The sequence below is a fragment of the Drosophila albomicans genome, chromosome 3 (assembly GCF_009650485.2).
Source record: "Drosophila albomicans strain 15112-1751.03 chromosome 3, ASM965048v2, whole genome shotgun sequence".
Lineage (NCBI taxonomy): Eukaryota > Metazoa > Arthropoda > Insecta > Diptera > Drosophilidae > Drosophila > Drosophila albomicans.
In genome coordinates this window covers 23,535,913-23,553,386 of record NC_047629.2, presented here as the reverse complement: position 1 = coordinate 23,553,386, position 17,474 = coordinate 23,535,913, and the positions used below count along the sequence as shown (strand labels likewise).

At 39.4% G+C, this 17,474-nt stretch overlaps 2 protein-coding genes across 3 annotated transcripts; both read right to left on the bottom strand.

Moving 5' to 3' along the window:
• Positions 1 to 14,830: 14,830 nt before the first annotated feature.
• On the bottom strand, positions 14,831 to 15,976 carry LOC117570563 (aquaporin-2-like). Its single transcript, XM_034252293.2, has 3 exons — positions 15,831 to 15,976; positions 15,184 to 15,761; positions 14,831 to 15,124 (listed from the first exon to the last, which is right to left on the bottom strand). The coding sequence occupies exons 2-3, from the start codon at positions 15,694 to 15,696 to the stop codon at positions 14,951 to 14,953; spliced, it is 687 nt and encodes a 228-aa protein (XP_034108184.1). The 5' UTR covers positions 15,697 to 15,761; positions 15,831 to 15,976; the 3' UTR covers positions 14,831 to 14,950.
• Positions 15,977 to 16,180: 204 nt separating this feature from the next.
• Positions 16,181 to 17,276, bottom strand: LOC117570562 (aquaporin AQPAe.a-like). Of its 2 annotated transcripts, none has more exons than XM_034252292.2 (3): positions 16,664 to 17,274; positions 16,403 to 16,601; positions 16,181 to 16,327 (listed from the first exon to the last, which is right to left on the bottom strand). In XM_034252292.2, the coding sequence occupies exons 1-2, from the start codon at positions 17,195 to 17,197 to the stop codon at positions 16,407 to 16,409; spliced, it is 729 nt and encodes a 242-aa protein (XP_034108183.1). In that variant the 5' UTR covers positions 17,198 to 17,274; the 3' UTR covers positions 16,181 to 16,327; positions 16,403 to 16,406. The 2 variants fall into 2 exon arrangements, with proteins under 2 accessions (XP_034108183.1, XP_051859720.1); XM_052003760.1 differs by having other exon boundaries at positions 16,185 to 16,278; positions 16,664 to 17,276.
• Between the last annotated feature and the right edge of the window lie 198 nt (positions 17,277 to 17,474).

Genomic DNA, 17,474 nt, shown 5'->3' with positions numbered 1-17,474 from the left:
GGTTTCAATTTGGTAAAAGATTCCAATAAAAAAAAAAAACAAATGAAAAAAGAAATGGAGAAAAAAACAACTTTTGATTATGCCGTCAAGGAAGGGAAATATTTACAGCTCGGTTTGCTGCTACATCATAGTCAACGTCAGTTCTTAGCGGGCGGCGATGAGGTGGATAAGAAGAGGAAGAGGGGAAGCGTGTTGCACGAGGGGAGGATGTAATGTTCGCGCTTTGTCGGAGTGTTAACAGATTAGTTGTTTACATGCCACAAGTAAATGAGTTTTCGAAATTGCCGCCATGCAGAGGCGTGCCACATGCCACATACCCCCTGCCTCACGCATCACGCCTCACACCGTGTTGCTATTGCTGTTGTTGTACATATGTATTCGACGCCATAGCCAAAGCCCTCAATAACCATATAGCGACAGCGACAGCGTCAGCGTCAGAGCCATTGCCGTATCCGTATCTTGTATCTTGTATCTCGCCCCGACGCGACGCTTTGTATCTGAAACCGGGTGTCGATGCAGCTGGCAGTTGCCGCTACTCGGCTTGGCTCTTGTTAAATCTGAACGATGACTTTTTGAGTAGTTTGGTTGAGCATTTAGGATAATTGCATTACGAGAGAGCGACAGAGATAGCGAGGGAGAGAGAGAAGCAGAAACAGCTACTGATTGCGATTGTGTCTCCCCAGAACAACAACAATTTGTACCTCAAAGATACACGCCTAGATAGCGCACGCATTGCTCAAGCTCTCACAACCTTTAACCACACTCTGCAGCATTGTATCCATCATTATGGTATCCATCATCCATTATGCGTCGCTGTGTTTACTGTGCCACCAATAAATACTTCAATTGCTATCATGCATCATTTACAGCGAATGACAGTTGATAGATTTCTATGAGTTCAGCTATTTTTTGCCAGCTCAGTGATTGAGAATATTTCGAGATATCATATATTTGAGACATTTCTGGTATACAACATTTGTTCCTATTTTTAGGTATTGGCTCACATTATTTTTAAAAATTTACTATGAACAGTTTTAGGTGAAAATATTGACATTGAAATTTTTATAGTTTAGATACTGAATAATATCGCCTCCGATACAAAATTGCTGCTAATAGATGGAATGGAAATTATATTATTTTATTAAACGATTTACACATTTTACCAAAATGTTTGCTTATTTATTTTCAAGATATTGCTTTTATGTATTTCTTTTATTTTAATTTATATCGAAGAAATTAATTTAGTTGTTTTAAAACCTTAATAAAATAAACTTGTAAGTAATTAAGATTGGCTTACAAATCTATAAAAATATTGAATAATTATATTATTCTTCCATATCATAATATGGTTCAACTTGTAGTTAAGGGATAAAATAGAAAGGGGTTGAACTTCGAGTGAGTTACTTATATTCGCAACGCCATGACAAAATTCAGGCAGAGTTAAAAACACCAACTGAAATAATAAGCAAAAATTGACTGAAGCTATCCCCAATATCATAACCAATTCAAGTGTATTTGCCTCGGGGCAAACCAAAAAAAAAAAAAACTGATTCATTTGTCAAGCGAAGAGCAAAAAGCAATTTCAATTTTATTCTAATTGCCTAACGAACCAGTAATCATCTGTCGTTCGTTGGGATGATAATGATATTGTAGCTAATTCGCTGGGGGCGCTAATCAAAGTATCCAACTGCAGCTGAACCGATAGAGATACAGCTAACAGATACAGTGAGCGATAGAGATACAGATACATTTACATGCTGTCAAATTGTGTCAGTGGCTCAATGAAATCATGCGCCCAGTGGTCCATTAAATGACAAAATGTGCGCTCGCGTGCCCATCGCAAACAGCCAGCCACGCCCACTCCACAAAAAGTGGGCAACGGGGCAAACAAAAGGCCGAAACGTAATTAGGCCAAATGTGAGTGCGAGTTTGGGAATGCCGAAAATCCGTTATGCTGTGTGTGAAATTCCATTTTGCAAAAACAATTAAAAGGCAATTAAAAGTGTTTTCAAGCGCGCTTCGTTGAGCTTTAAAAGCCAAACCGCAAAAAGGGCCAAAAGCTACAAAAAGCAGCCAGCCAGCAAGCCATCCAACCAGTCAGTGAGCTAGCGAACCGTTTTAATAAACTGAAAGAATAAATTTGGTTGCTTTTCTTACATTTGGCCCGCGGCTAGAAAGCACATTTTGCAGGGCACACCATGTGGCAAGGACCTTTACATATGCCACATAGGGAAAGTGAGAAAGACTCTAGAGGCTACACAGAGAGAAAAATTGGGACTGCTTGGGATTGAAGTCTGTTGATGTCAAGTTTAAAAATTATTAATTCAATCAGTATTTTCTCAATATAGAAAATATTTATAGTAAGCAACTTAGATCTAAATGTGACATACTTAAAACAAAACTAATAAATATTTCATGTAACTTTATCAACTATAAATAATTATTTAAACTATATAGACGGATATAAACTTATATGGACATAAACTTATTTCTTTCAATTGAGTTTCAAGTAAATAATAATAAATTTTATATCGTAATATACAATGAATATATTATGATAAAAAACAATTAGGAAATTTGAAAATTAAAAAATTTTAGTTAAATTGCAATTATTCTATTACAACTTTAGTTCAAACAATTCTCTCTGTGTAGAAAGGAATCGTCAGATAATTGTATTTATGAGGTTTTCGGCTAACCCTCCTCAAAGTTATTGTTGCCTTTGTGCTGCGCTTGAGACTCAATTTGTTTAAGATAATTTAATGTGATTTCATGTACCTGAATATTTATATGTTATGCGAGTCCTGCAAAGGAGTCCTGTGCACTGCTTTGGGGGGTCTGTCTGGCAGCTCGGACTCAGCATGTCAACACCCCGGACAGCACACACAACAACAACTCACACACACTCTCTCACACATTTGGCAAGTGGACCTCTTGAATTCCAATTTATAAAAACTTGTCGTAAATATACATTTTATTGTGGATTTCGTTGATGACAAAAGGGATCAAAATTCAATTTAAACGTTAGACAAATCGGTTTTCTTTTGTGGAACCCCCTCCTTTAAAAAACTTTTGTGATTGTGTGTTTTTGGCTCGATTTAAGACTTAAAGTTCGTTAGCCTCTTTAAGAATTGTGCAAAAGATACAACGAAATATTAGCGAAAATGCCAGCGCAAGCAAAGGGCTGGTAATTAAAAGTTTTGTCGTTGCAAAATATTTAATATTTTAATTTATACGCAATTTAATAAATCGTCAAATATCAAAAACTGGACACGCCAGGCGCACTGATTGAAAATACTTGTATATCCAGCTGGATGCTGGGAAGCGATGGCGATCGACATGTCAAATACCCTGTAACTTAGCTGGTTATTTATTAAATGAGCTGGAAATTTATGGAGTCAATAATTTTCATAATTAGTATAATAATTTCCATAGGAAATTTCTAGAATAGAAATAGGAGATTATTGATAAAAATTTTAAATGTAAAATTTGACGAATAGAAAATGAGCTTATATGAAATATAATAAAATATAATGCTAACAATGAACTCCATCAGGAATGTAAAGTGATTGGGCTTTATTCATTTATAAAAATTAAATTATTGTCATTGAGAAATATTTCGAGAATAAGTTTTAAACAATTCTTTGCAAAACTTGGTAAAGTTAGTTGATGTTCATTTAAAGAAAGAAAGATTCACCTCCATTACACACACTTACAGCATTTTAGCAGACCCTTTGTGGCTTTTTAAGTAAAGGGTATAAAATCAGAATAGCTTCATAAGGCGCATCGAGGGAAGCAAGAAGAAGCAGAAGTGAGCAGCAAAAGCGGGACTCGATCGCCGATGGCTTCGATGTGCTGATGATGAAAGATCGGCGCTGTGCCAAGGCATTCGATTAATTTACATCGTTCTGTTTGGAGCCGACAGACTGCGCCGGCGTTTAGAGTAGCCACAAGATTGAAGAGGCTGCCAAAGACGAAGAACTTGGCAACGAAGTTGAAGCCTGCTCGCCAGTCACATATTTGTGTTGTGTTGTGTCTTTGCTGCTGCTGCTTTGGCTGCTTTGGCCTGCTGTTGGTGCGATTGGGTTGCATTCCATAGTCATAAGGCTCCAGAGGAATGCCTTTGGGCATTAGGTTGCCCAACAATCCGAGCAATGTACAGCAAATGTATTGAGCTGCATTTAATAATTATGCCCAAGGCGAATGAGGACAGCAAGCAGCAGCCAGCTGAAGTCGTTGTTGAATGTAGCTTGATGAGTGTTTTTGGCGACGGCAAAGAACAGAGTCGCAAATTTTTGGTTAAGAACAGGCAGGAGCGAGAAAGAGAGAGGAAGAGAGTGGGGCTGCCTGCCGACGACGACTAATGGAAATGTCAAAGGCGGCTCAGTGTCAGCTGCGCGCCCAGAGCCGTCAAGGAGGCGAACATTTGGCTGGCCTTTTGGCTACTGTGCAGCGAACGAACACTGCGCATATTAATCAGCTTGCGGCGGCAGCCAAACACTAACGATTGCTCCTCTCTCTCTCTCACACACACTGTGGCAGTGGCAAAGCAAGTGATACGCGCTGCGAAACATGCGTGAAATCTGAAAGATTAGTGTGCGTGTAAGTGTGAGTGTGAGTGTGCAAGTGTGTGTGCGTGAGCCTGTTGTCCGCTTGCTTTTATGCTACTCTTCTTCGCCTTTACTTTTCGTCTGTCGAGCCACGCAAAAAGTGTGAAATTGTCGAGGAGTGTGTGGAGGAGCTGCAACTTCGACTTCGACTTGGACTTGGACTTCAGGTAGACAGAGCAAAGTTGTCGCTGCAGCTTTAATTAAGTCATTAACACCAATCACCACAGGGAGACACTGCAACAATATCGAATTTGCCATTTTTGGTCAAAATTATCTGATACTACTGCTGCTGCCAATAAAATATCAATTATGCGGCCAGTTCTTCTTTGTATTCTTTTTATGTCTACATGCTCACTCCTTGATATAGTTTCCCATGCACAACTATCCCACGGTTAACTAATGACAGCTAGCAGCAACAACAAATCGCTTTTGCATAACAAGCGCTAACTGGTTAATTAGCAGTGCGATTGCTTTACACATCTGCCGTAATCAGAGTTGAATCAGTCTATAAGTCGCTTAATCGGTATCGGTGCTAAAAGGCCTGATTATATACGGCATATTTTTCATGTAATTACAAGCAGCGGCAAGCTTTCGCTCATCATCAACAACGAACAAAAAAATGAAATAAAGAGAGCAACAATTATGGCTAGATCCAAGCAACGCGTCCTCTCCCTTTCTCTCTCTCTCTCTCTCTCGCTCGCTTGCTTGGGTAGCGAGTGTCAATTAATGAGCGACGTCTGTCTGATCTGTCGCTCTCCACTCTCCACACACAGCTTGGGCACAAAAGAGAAACGTCAAACAGCGCGTCAAATGCGCAATGAGCTTAATTTGTTGTGCGCCTGCGTGCGCACATACATACACATGCTTACACGTACAATACAACTAGCTAGCCATCTCGCTCACACTCAATTGTCACTCAATCAGCCTTTTGTTTTAACAGCGGGGTGGGGATAGCACGACAAAAAAACAACTGGCTGGGTAATTGAACGCATCGCAGCCACTTTGTGTTTTTTTGCGCCTGCGTTTTCCAATACCCTGTAGCAGCTAACACGAAGAAGGGTATATTAACAGTAACCAAATTTATTTGCTAACTATTTGCTTAGCTTTATTATTACGTAATTTCTACAGTGGAGGCATGCAGATATAAAGCTGTTGTTATCGATAATAGTTGCTGTAATAAGGTTTAAAAAAAATCATACTGCAAAATGTAGTTAATTTTATATTAATTTAATTACAGGGGGTTTGCTAGTTTACCACTACACAAACTGCTCTTGCTTTGCGGCTCTTTTTTTGACGTTCTATATAAATTGTTGTAACGCCTATCGGAGCAATGTTTTGGCAAGGGGCAGCTTGAGAAGCGGAGTGGTCGGGAGTGTGGGGATATTATATACAACATGCGCAGTCCATTGTTCTTAACATAACTCATTAGGGCCGCAACTGGGCATGGGTGTTGACGTGGACGTAGGGAATGTGTGTGTTTGTGTGTGTAAGTGAATGGGCTTGGACTTGGCCTGGGCCTATTAATTAGATAACTATCTTGAGAAATTGCCCATTTTCAAATAGTCGGCGAGCATTTGTGTAATTAGATTTGCTTTTCACAACATTTACGTTTTGCTGGTTGGTAGCAGCAACAACATTAACAGCAGACCCCGACGCGTCGCTTTGGACGTTGATTGCATTTGTCGACTGACTTGGCTCGACTCGAATAACTTGGGCGATTAATCATTGCCGGACCAACAACAACACGAGACGAGCAGCAAAGTGAGCGGGATGGAAAGAGACAGATAGCAAGTAAGTAAGCAAGAGAGAAAGAGAGCGAAAGAAACGAAAGAAACAGAGAAAAAACGCCTTGCGGTTTGTCACAATTTATGAGGTGATAATTATTCATCTCGACCCACAAAACTGTCATAATATTGTAATTAACATTAAGCCGCGCAATGAAATTAAACGCATTTCATTGCAATTGCAATTGCTGTCGGACATAACTTTCACCAGCCACAGTCCCTAATGTATCATCATCATATATACTACACACAACTATATTCTGTCCTTTTGCTGACCAAATTCGTTTCCTTATTTCCAGCCGTTCAAATCGAATACGGAAATGAGCCGCCGCAGCCATCAGCCATGTCAGGTCAATCGATAACATCGATGCCGTTTCTGTTTTGCTGTTGCAATAGAAATATCAAGAAAAGAAAAAATAAATGAAAAGCAAAAAGCGAAAACGGAGAAGAAAATGCCACAAAACTAATCACCAGCAAAAGGAAATGAACTGCAGCCCAATGAAACCTGGCCACAGTTAATCCAAATGGTAATCCAAAGGCAAGGAATCAAGTCTTTAGAATTTTTAGCAATATGAAGCCGAAAATCTCCATTTTATTTGATACCATGACAAATTTCATTTAGCCAGAGATGTAAATCTAGAGATCTACTTTAAAGATAAAATTCCTCTAGCTGCTGTAAGAACTAATTTGACCTCAATGCGGTTTATGCAAGTCAGTTAACCAGATACTTCAGAGGAACTTATGAGAATTTTAGAGCTAGTAAAAGATTGATCCTAAGCTGTGTAAAGTTACATTAATTCTTTTGCAATCACTTTGGGTATTAAACATTATTAAGAATTTAAATATTAGATTTTTGTGACATTTAAATTTCGGCCGTTTCTTGTAAACGATAGTTGACTATTTTTTTTCCTAGGAAATTCTTTATAGATCTCTAACGAACGTTTCCTAACTTTGTTAAATCTAAGCCCGTTTTGACTTCGTATTGGTATTTTTTTTTCTTAATTTGGGATTATTTATAGAAGCATCTTCTTATTGAAAATAAATAACCATTACAAAACACTTCTTTTTAAATAGAAAAGTAGAGATTAAAAAGCAAAGGAATTCTCCAAAATCCGATACAATCCAAACAAGTAAGAAAGTTACAGTCGAGTGTGCTCGACTGTGAGATACCCGCTACCCATTTTTAATAAGGGCAAAATATTGCGGTATTATTTTCAAAATATACCGAAAATACTAAAAATACTAAAAATATACCAAATGGTATGTTTGGTATACCGATACAGCTCACCATTCAGAATATACCATAGACGGCACAATGTACCAGATTGTCGGCCAAAGCAACTAAGACCCCTTGTAAGTAGGCGTTTTTGCCCATACAAAAGTATTTCTTTAATAACTTCCACAATTTTTATCTGATCGCAATTTTCAGGAATCATAACTACTATAGTAATTATAGTATATACCAAAATTCGCAACTCTAGCTTCAAAATTACGCTTGTTTTTTGATTTGCGGGGGCGGAAGTGGGCGTGGCAAAAATTTGAAACAAACTTGATCTGCGTGCAAACATAACAAATGCTGTCGAAAAAAATTTATAGCTCTATCTCTTATAGTCTCTGAGATCTAGGTGTTCATACGGACAGACGGACAGACACACAGACGGACAGACACACAGACGGACAGACGGACATGGCTATATCGTCTCGGCTGTTGACGCTGATCAAGAATATATATACTTTATAGGGTCGGAGATGCCTCCTTCTACGTGTTACATACATTTCCTGCCGGCACAAAGTTATAATACCCTTCTACCCTATGGGTAGCGGGTATAAAAAGAATTTAGTTCTCCGTAGAACTTTTTTTTTATTGGCAATCAAAGTTTCCGGTCGAATTCCTAATAATTTACTTGTATGACTTATGCAATATATGTATGTTATTTAACTGCCCTATAGATTGCAACTAGGTTCATAAAAAGCACCCTCATCAGCCATATATGACTTCAACTATATGATATATGTACATAGAGTGCCCTGCGACCAACTGAGTCTTAAAATTATGCTAACATTTGGCACATGCGAAGAGGCAGAGTTTTGTAATTTGAATCCCGGAATGGAACTCGAACACTTGGGCGAGTAAATTGGCGGTGCTTCCTTTTCCATATGCGCTGTTCAGCCACCTTTTCAGCGATTGAATGGGAATTGTGCCCTCCTAATGACATAATGGACTTTGCGCACCATGAATTTGCCTGTTGTTATTGTTGCAACAGTAAGTTACTATTTTTTTTAATTTCATTATGCAGCACACAAAAGGGCGTGACTGGAGTTGTGATTGTGGACTGAGAGAGGACTGCCAGACTATCCAATGGTCTGGATTGGAGATGGAGAAACTTGTACATTGTGTGCGAAAATTTCGAATTATTTGTACGGCAAAGTTTGAACAGCGCTACAATGAGGAGGAGTAGAACATGGCTAGAAATGTTACAACAGCAATAGCAGCAGCCGCAACATCTCAACATCTGAACCACTGGCAATGTTTCCACATAACGGCTTTTGTGGCATTCACTTACAGTTCATCTGTACTCTAGGTCTGAGGGTTGTTTGAACACTTTCTTTCTGCCACTGCCACTGCCTTGTTGCTGTTGCTTTTGCTGTTGCTGTTGCATGTGGCGGACTGTGACTTTGAAAAGGGGGAGTGGTCTGACGCCCAACCCAAGAGGCGCGACCATGCGGCGCCATTTACAATACTCTTGCTGCCAGTGGCGTCGCAGCGAAAGCAAATAAGGGATTTCTGGTTAATATTATTCTTTGCTAAAATAAAATATACCTAAATATGCAGTGATCGATTTTGGCTATCAATTACCTATTAACAGTGCGTCAAATATACTATCAAGTTAAATATACTAGAGTTATCAGTAATCGATTGGGGCTATCGATGAGTTCGAGCCCATCTCCATCTACGCCTCTGCCGCTGTTAACTGCGCTGTATCCGTTGCGTCTTCGCCTCTTCTTTTCCCCTCTCTCTCTTTCTCATACCAACAACACAACGCGACAGCGGCAGGAAGCTCACGTACTCAATGAACATATTACAAAATGCCTTCTACGGCTGTCATATGCTCGTGTAACTGGCTAACAGTCCGATATCGTCTGCTGGGTGGCAGCAGGCAGGGGAAGGTGGGAAGGGCGAAGAGAGGAGGGAGGAGGGAGGTACTACAACAAGTCGACCATTTGGTTTGCTTTGAATTCAATTTGAAGTGGGTACGAATACGATGAACTGATGCTGTGCATCCTCTTCTCAGTTCCCCTGCTCTTGTCCCTTTTGTCAGTTTCCGAACATGTTGAAAATCACATAATGTGTCATTTAATAATCAAGTACAATGACGACAACGGCACACAATGTACAGCAACCGGCTGCTGAAGGGGGAGACCCAGTAGTGGAGGGGCATCAGAGAGACACACAAAACGAAACCAACAATATCGCCATTAGGCATAAATTTATGGGCGAGTACGAATCCGTATGCACACACACATAAACGAAAATACTTTTGTATGTATGTACAACGGCCATTGGCACAATCAGAGCACGCACACAAACAGACACACGCGAGCACAGCTCACCATATAGGACACACACACACACACAAACTCATGTCGAGCTGTACATATGAATTGCGACTGGGACTAAGACTGGGAACAACTGAGCTTCTGCATCCAACGGCTCATCGCGCTCTCTCTGTCTCTCTCCATCTCGTTTGCTCTTGTGCTTTCTTCCACTGCCCCCCACTCACTTACTCGTCTCACTCCCCCTTATGCTGTATGCGAATCCCTGTGCCTGGTTTTGTGCCTTTGGCTCTCTTGTGTGTGTTTGCTTTTACCGTTGTTCATCGGTTGTAGTTGACGAAAACAAAAAAGTTAAATAAACGTTAAATGAAAAATTCAACTCAATTGAATTCGTTAGCGCGAAATGTCGTTCCTCTCGTTGTATACTTCATCTACCCATCATCATTATAGCGATTATTAAAACCATCATCGTCATCACCATCATTATCATCGTTTGGCCATTGTTACGCGGCAACAAACGTGTTGCATCGGCAGCCATTTGTCAGCAGACATTTTTAAAGGGGTTGCTGTGATTAGATCAGTTAAAGATAATGCAGCATTGCATGCTTCGCATTTGCTGTTAGACAACTACATAGCTGCACACATACACTGCTTGCTGTGGTTTTTCAAACTATAGCAAGCAGTGCATTATACCATTTTAGATGTTTGCACTGCTTTCGTTGGAAAAAGTCCTTGTCTAACGATCTTTTGGAAATGTTTATAATTTAATTTAATTTAATCTGAGTATTATTATAAGCCATTGCAAATTAAATTTAAGAATATCCAAAAGATCAGCTTAAATAACTTGCGTGCAGATTGTAATAAATCATTCGATTTTGTTACTGCCAGATATATATTACATATATTTTAGTTCCTGAATTGAATCTAATATTAATATATATATATTTATTATTAACTAACGCATGCATATTATTTAACTTTGCTTTCAATTTTATGAAAATTACTTATAATTCCAAATTCTGTATATTAAAATAAAAAAAAATCTTCCATATGGTTTATTAGCAATCGAGATTCCATGATAGTTGCTTTTTAAGAGCAGCTAATTTCGAAATTTCCATTTATGCTTTAGTTGCAAAATCTGAAATGCTTTTCCCAAACAATTTGTGAAATGCTTCCCATTATTATAAATGTATCTAGACTTTAATTTAAAGCTATTTGTGGCAGCAACAACAAAGAGTGTGTAAAATACCTCTGTCCAAAAATATTTGTATGGCGTCAGATACAATTTGTTGCTGAGTAATTTTATTAGTTGTAACATAGGGTAGAGCAAAGGGACGGGGGAATGGAGGAGGGAGGGACTCTAGTGGATGGAGCTGCGGATGGACGACGCTGCAGCGGAAGTTGAAAATAACCCAATGGAGCAGGTACAAAAAAAGAAAGAGAAAAGTCTCTACATACAGACGTATCTGTATCTATAGCTGTGTGTGAAAGAAATAATGTCAGAGAAAAAATAAGACACTTTTTTTTTTTTGGAAAAATGGTTGATCATAATGATGATAATGACGATGATGACGGCGCAACGACGATGATATGGCAAAAATGCGCGAATACGAATACGAATGAACAGATACATATCTACACAGATACACACATTTGTATCTGTATCTGTATCTGTGGCTGTCTGTCAACGCTAGGTTGCTGCTGCTTCTGATAATCGCTACCGTGCGGGGGCAGACAAATTGCCATTTACACCACTTACAACAGCCGAGGCAGCAGCAACAACAGCGACGACGATGACGACGACGTCGACGACGGCGCCGACAAGTGCCAGCTACAGATACAGAGAGGCAGAGATACAGATACAGATACATTGTATATATAGCATGGTATCTTGTTGCTTGCAACATTATTTGTGTATTCGGTTGTCTCGCTTCGTCGCAAGTGCGGCAATTGCACGTTGCGTGGTGGGCGTGTCTCCGCCTAGGACACACCCCTTTTTGCCAATGGCAGACCAAGTAGATACACACACACACACACACACACCCTCGCACAGCAGTTACAGATACATAGAGCTCGATTGAGATACTTTGTGGCAGCCGCAGATTGCAGAAGCTGCCGTTGACGTTTTGAATAAATTTTAATTGAATTCGCACAATGAAACTGTTTACTTAACCTGCCACTTTGCGAGATGAGCTTGCCTCACACACACACACACACACACACACACACACACGCTCGATAGATACAGATACATTCTGTAGATACTGCTGCATTGTATGGCTGCAGATACATTGTATAAGGTATATAGATACATAGCTGGGGCATATGTGCTGTGGCATTTAGCTCTTGGTTTAATTACAGCTGGCGAGGGATTTGCGTTAACACTTGTTAAATATGCAACAGCGCCACAAGTTGGGGCAAGCTAATGAGTCGATCATGTGCGAGCAACTAATTGACAATATATTCTATAGAAATTCTGTGTATATACTCTCATTCATTTTACGTGTTTGCGTGCCACACATTGTTGCAACAACCAAACAGTTTCCAGCGGCACTTGCAACGTTCTTAATGCGCCAGAGCTTTACACAGAACTTCATTAAACACAACACAACAAATTAACATTTACACTGCTCGGCAAATAAATATGCTAATTATGATTTAAATGCATTAACAAAAGTAAAGACACTAAAGCGGCACTAAAGCTTAAGCTAAGCAGCGTCCAAGCTACTTAAAAGCTACTTAAAGTCTGCTTCTTTTCGTCTACAATTTAAAAAGCTCTCTACAGCGTTTATGCAAAATATTAAAAGAATTAAAAGACCTTCTTGAAATTGTAAAATGGGTTTTAGAAAATTCAAAATCCAATGAACAGTTAAAGTGCTCTAATATTTAAAACACCGTATTAAGCTTTATGAGATTTATGTTTTAAACATTATTTATATTTAAACTATTCCTTTGGAAAATATCTAAATCAATTGACTTGCTAAAACATTCTAGCAAACTTTAATAATCATCATAAATAATGTTACTGGTAAATCAAAAATAAAGAAATACAGAAAAAAGGACACATTCCTAAAAATAATTTTAAAAAAGTACAAAAGAAGTGTTACAGTCTTAAATTCGTTATCGCTTATTATTATATTAAAACAATAATCTATGTTATAACTTGCGTACACATAATATAAAAGTGATGAAAAAAATAACATATTTTCAGTCACTCGAAAGATCGACTGCCAGTGAAATTAAATTTCAAATCAAATACAATTAAACAAAAAAAGAAAAACTATAAATAAACTAATGTCCTAAACTATTATATATTTTTTATTTTTATATAATATCCATAAAATTTCTTTCGAGTTAAAATTTTACATGAAAGAATAAATACATGAATACATAAAAAATTCAAACAGAACTCCAAATATTAAGCTGCTAAAATTATAAATTTCATATCAAAAGAAATTTCTTTTAAGCAAACCGGATCGATATCTTCTGTTTTCTGAAATGTGTTGCATAAATACTGTATCAGCATGTGGCATGTGGCATGTGGCAACTTGAATTACGTTGCTTTATCGTCGTTGTTCAACACCTTGAAGAGACGCCCACAAAAGTGATCAGCATCTTCGCCTATGCTCGACATCTCCTATCCATTTCCTTGTGCCCAACGCTGACCTCCCCTTCCTCCACTATCCTTGACCCCCTTTGCTGCCTTTGCGTGCGTGTGTGCTGAGGCGTTTTGTGCTTCCGTCAGTCGAATCACGTGTCAGGTAAAATGTGTGAGCAGAGCACTCCTTCATTAACTTAATAACAGTTTTCCCCCTTCACTCCTTTGCAGACCCAAGCTACAAAGTGAAATTGCGAAAATCCGTTTCACAATTTTCACTAGCGCTTTTCCAGCTCCCTGACGCCGCTCCTGTCGCATTTTCAACAGCAGTAACTGCTCTACACTTAGAGAAATAATAAGGCGTATTAAGAAAATGTTGCTGAAATTAAAAAAATATACACTTTGATGTGAAATTCAATTAGTAAATAAATGAAATTTAAATCTGCTAATAGTAAATTCAACGAGCTGCTACATTCATTTTTTTTTCGGTGTACTGTAACTGTAACTGTAACATTGTGTGGCATGCAACGGCGCTATGTAATTTGCCAACGCATTGGTCTCTTGCCTTTTGATTCAGCAACGAGTTTGTTTGGTTTTCAATTTCAGCCGCGACACGAGAAAAAGAAGAAGGAGAAGGAGACGACGGAGCAGAAACTGGAGCGAGAGCTTCTCGGATTGTGTTTTACATCTTGATTATCTTCCGTTTGTTTATGCTACATAAATACGGATACGAGGGGTGAGAGCCACTCCCCCTCGACAGGAACAACAGCACCAACGTCAACTGCCGGGAAATGGAAATAATATTTCCATTCAAATCCATTCAAGGATAAGAAGTCAATCAGTCTTCAAAGTGCCAAGGATTTTGCACTTTGTCAAAATTCAAATTGTACACAAGCCCACACAAAGAGATCCCAAGCCAGCGCTGCTGGCCTGAAAACTTAATCCGTCAGCTGAAACAACCCCAAGACGAAGACGTTGTGGCAAAAGGCAACAAGCTTGCAAATTGAAATTGTAACTGTTTCGCCCCCCCATCTCACTTCAAGTGAAAGGAGAGGCGTCTCTGATGGCACGTGGCCACACGGCAAGGGTCTCTGGACCAGCAGCAGCAGCAGCAAGAGAAAAAACTCGACAGCCAACACGTCATTCTTCAATTACCCTTTCGTTGGTTTGTGTGCGGCGAGAGAGAGAGAGAGAATGCGGAGTCACATTATCGTAATCGCATCCTAATTGCGACAAAATTACGCCCACGTGCGCGGCTGTAACCTGATCAGGATCAAAGGACATGCTTTTTCTGTTTTGTCATCGTTGTTTACATATTTTACCTACTACAACGAAATACACAAAATATGATAATTTAGAGATGTGAACATTGCGTTCTTAATTTCCCATTTACTAACAAATTTGGTTCACTCCATCGGTTCCGGCTTTTCGTCGGCTATAACAAAGCGCCAGAGAACTGGCACAATAATAGCGGCCACCAATTGTCCCACAAAATAAGCCCAGAGACCATCAAACTTCAATTGCACCACGGCAGGTGCCAAGGAGCGAAAGAAATTCACGCTGCAGCCACCATGATAGTGCTAAAAAAAAATTAGTCAATTAATTTTGTAGTTCCCCATTAACTAAACTTAATACTCACGCCAGCAAAACAAAGTGCGGCAATTATGAAACCAATGCGTAGTGAATATGAATCGTAAGCGGCTTTGCTACGTTTGTCCCAAATGGCGCAATATGCAAATAACAAGAATCCACATAGCATAAACTCCACGAGTATAATTTTCCATTCATCAAAATTTACGCCCGCCATGGTCGTACAAAAGTGTTTACTATTCTCGGGCAGCGCGACATAGGCCAATCCAAATCCAGCAAAGGCGCCCAATAATTGACAGGCTATGTAGCATAACATCAGTTCCCATTCCATCACGCCCACAATGGTGGCGCTCACGCTGACCCATGGGTTGATATGAGCGCCACTGAGGAAGGCGAACGTATGTATTGCTGCTGCATAGGAGAATCCCCAGCCTAATGATACTTCACTATAGGATTTTGAAAACTGCGCTATCGAGCATCCAAGCGTCATTAACATTGCTGTGCCCGTAAATTCGGCTGCCAGTTTCTTCGCTAAATCCAGATCCCATTTAAAATTCCCCATTTTGTATTCGTATATAATTTGTTGAACTGACTGCTCGAAGTGAACTAAATTTCTAGAAATAATGCCTGCATGCGATGAGAAAATTTTAGTTTCAAACTGACGCGCCTATTGAGATCAAGTTATCGATAACATGCCTTTAAAATTTCCAACTAAATTTGACTGCGTGGCAGCGCTGCTGCCTAAATTTCTTGCGCCATCTATGTTGACTGTAGGTAAGCTTCATCACCCTTGTATTTCTGCTGCCATCTATGATAAATGTATGAAAATTTATCACTTTTCCATTTCTGGCGCCATTTATGTCAAATGTGTCGAAATTTAGTCACTTCTATTTCTTGCGCCATCTATGTTAAATGTATGGACATTTTGTCACTCTTCTATTTATTGCGCCATTTATGTTAAATGTGTCGAAGCTTTTCACTCTTATATTTCTTGCGCCATCTATGTTGAATGTGTCGAAATTTTGTCACTCCTATTTCTTGCGCCATCTATGTTAATTGTATGGACATTTTGTCAGTCTTCTATTTATTATGCCATCTATGTTATATGTGTCGAAGTTTTAAGCTTTTCTGTTTTAGGCGCCATCTATGTTAAATGTATGGAAAAATAGTCACGATTCTATTTCTGGCGCCATCTATGGTAAATGTATGGAAATTTTGTCACTCGTTATAAACTAAATAATCCAGTGTGGCAACACTGTTACACTTACCCGCTTATTCGTCGCCACCCTTCTTGGTGGTGCTCGACTCAATGTCACCTTGCAGATAGAGGAAACGCCACGCTACTGCCAAAAGTGCAGCAGTAATTGGCGGCACCACCATGTAAATGTAAATGTAATCCCAAAAGCTATCTGCAATCGCAGGCCACAGCGAACGGAATGGATTCATGCTGGCGCCAGTGTAACCACCCTGCAAAATACGTATACATACATAAATTGCAGATATCGATAATTATTTTAAATGTAACTTACACCTGCCAAAGTGCTAGCGGCGACCACAATGCCTATCCGCAATGATATTGTCTCCAACAACTCCTCATTAGCCACATTCCACGATGCACACATGGCCAGCACCCAAGCTCCAGTCATATAAAACTCTAGCAGTATCGATTTCCACCAGGGATCGATAGAAATTCGGGTTACGCAAAATCCGGACGCGTTATCGCGTCGAACGATGCCGTAGGCGACACCGAATCCTGCAGCAGAGCCTAGTAATTGCATCAATATATACAAGAAACCATCGAGAACTTCCACTTGTTGCATTATCATAGCGGCAATGGAAATGCACGGATTAATATGCGCTCCAGACAATATTCGAAACGCTTGAGTTGCCGCAATCACGGAGCCTCCCCAGCCAACAGCGTATGGTAAATACGCCATTGACCAACCTTTTGACCAACTGCCGGACCAATAATTAGTAACACCACAGCCCGAAAATTGCACAAGCATGCTGGCAAGAAACTCCGCTAAGAGGTTTATTAATAGCTCTTTATTGAATTTGGTCATTTCTATGTATTTTATTTATAAAAACTTTAATAATTTGGCTCACTTTCCATGTATGAGTTTTCGATTTGTTTTGACTTACTTTTTTCGATCTCCGTTCCTCAAGATTGATAGGTTTTCGAAAAGGCTTCTACGACCGATTTTTATATTCAATTTTATTTCGCAGGGTGACCATTTCACTTCTTAAAGTGGCAACGCCATGAACGTCCAGCTCGGTTGAGCGCATAAAACAACCCCAAAAAATTGCAAAGCATTCAAATTTCGAAATCTAATTTTAGTC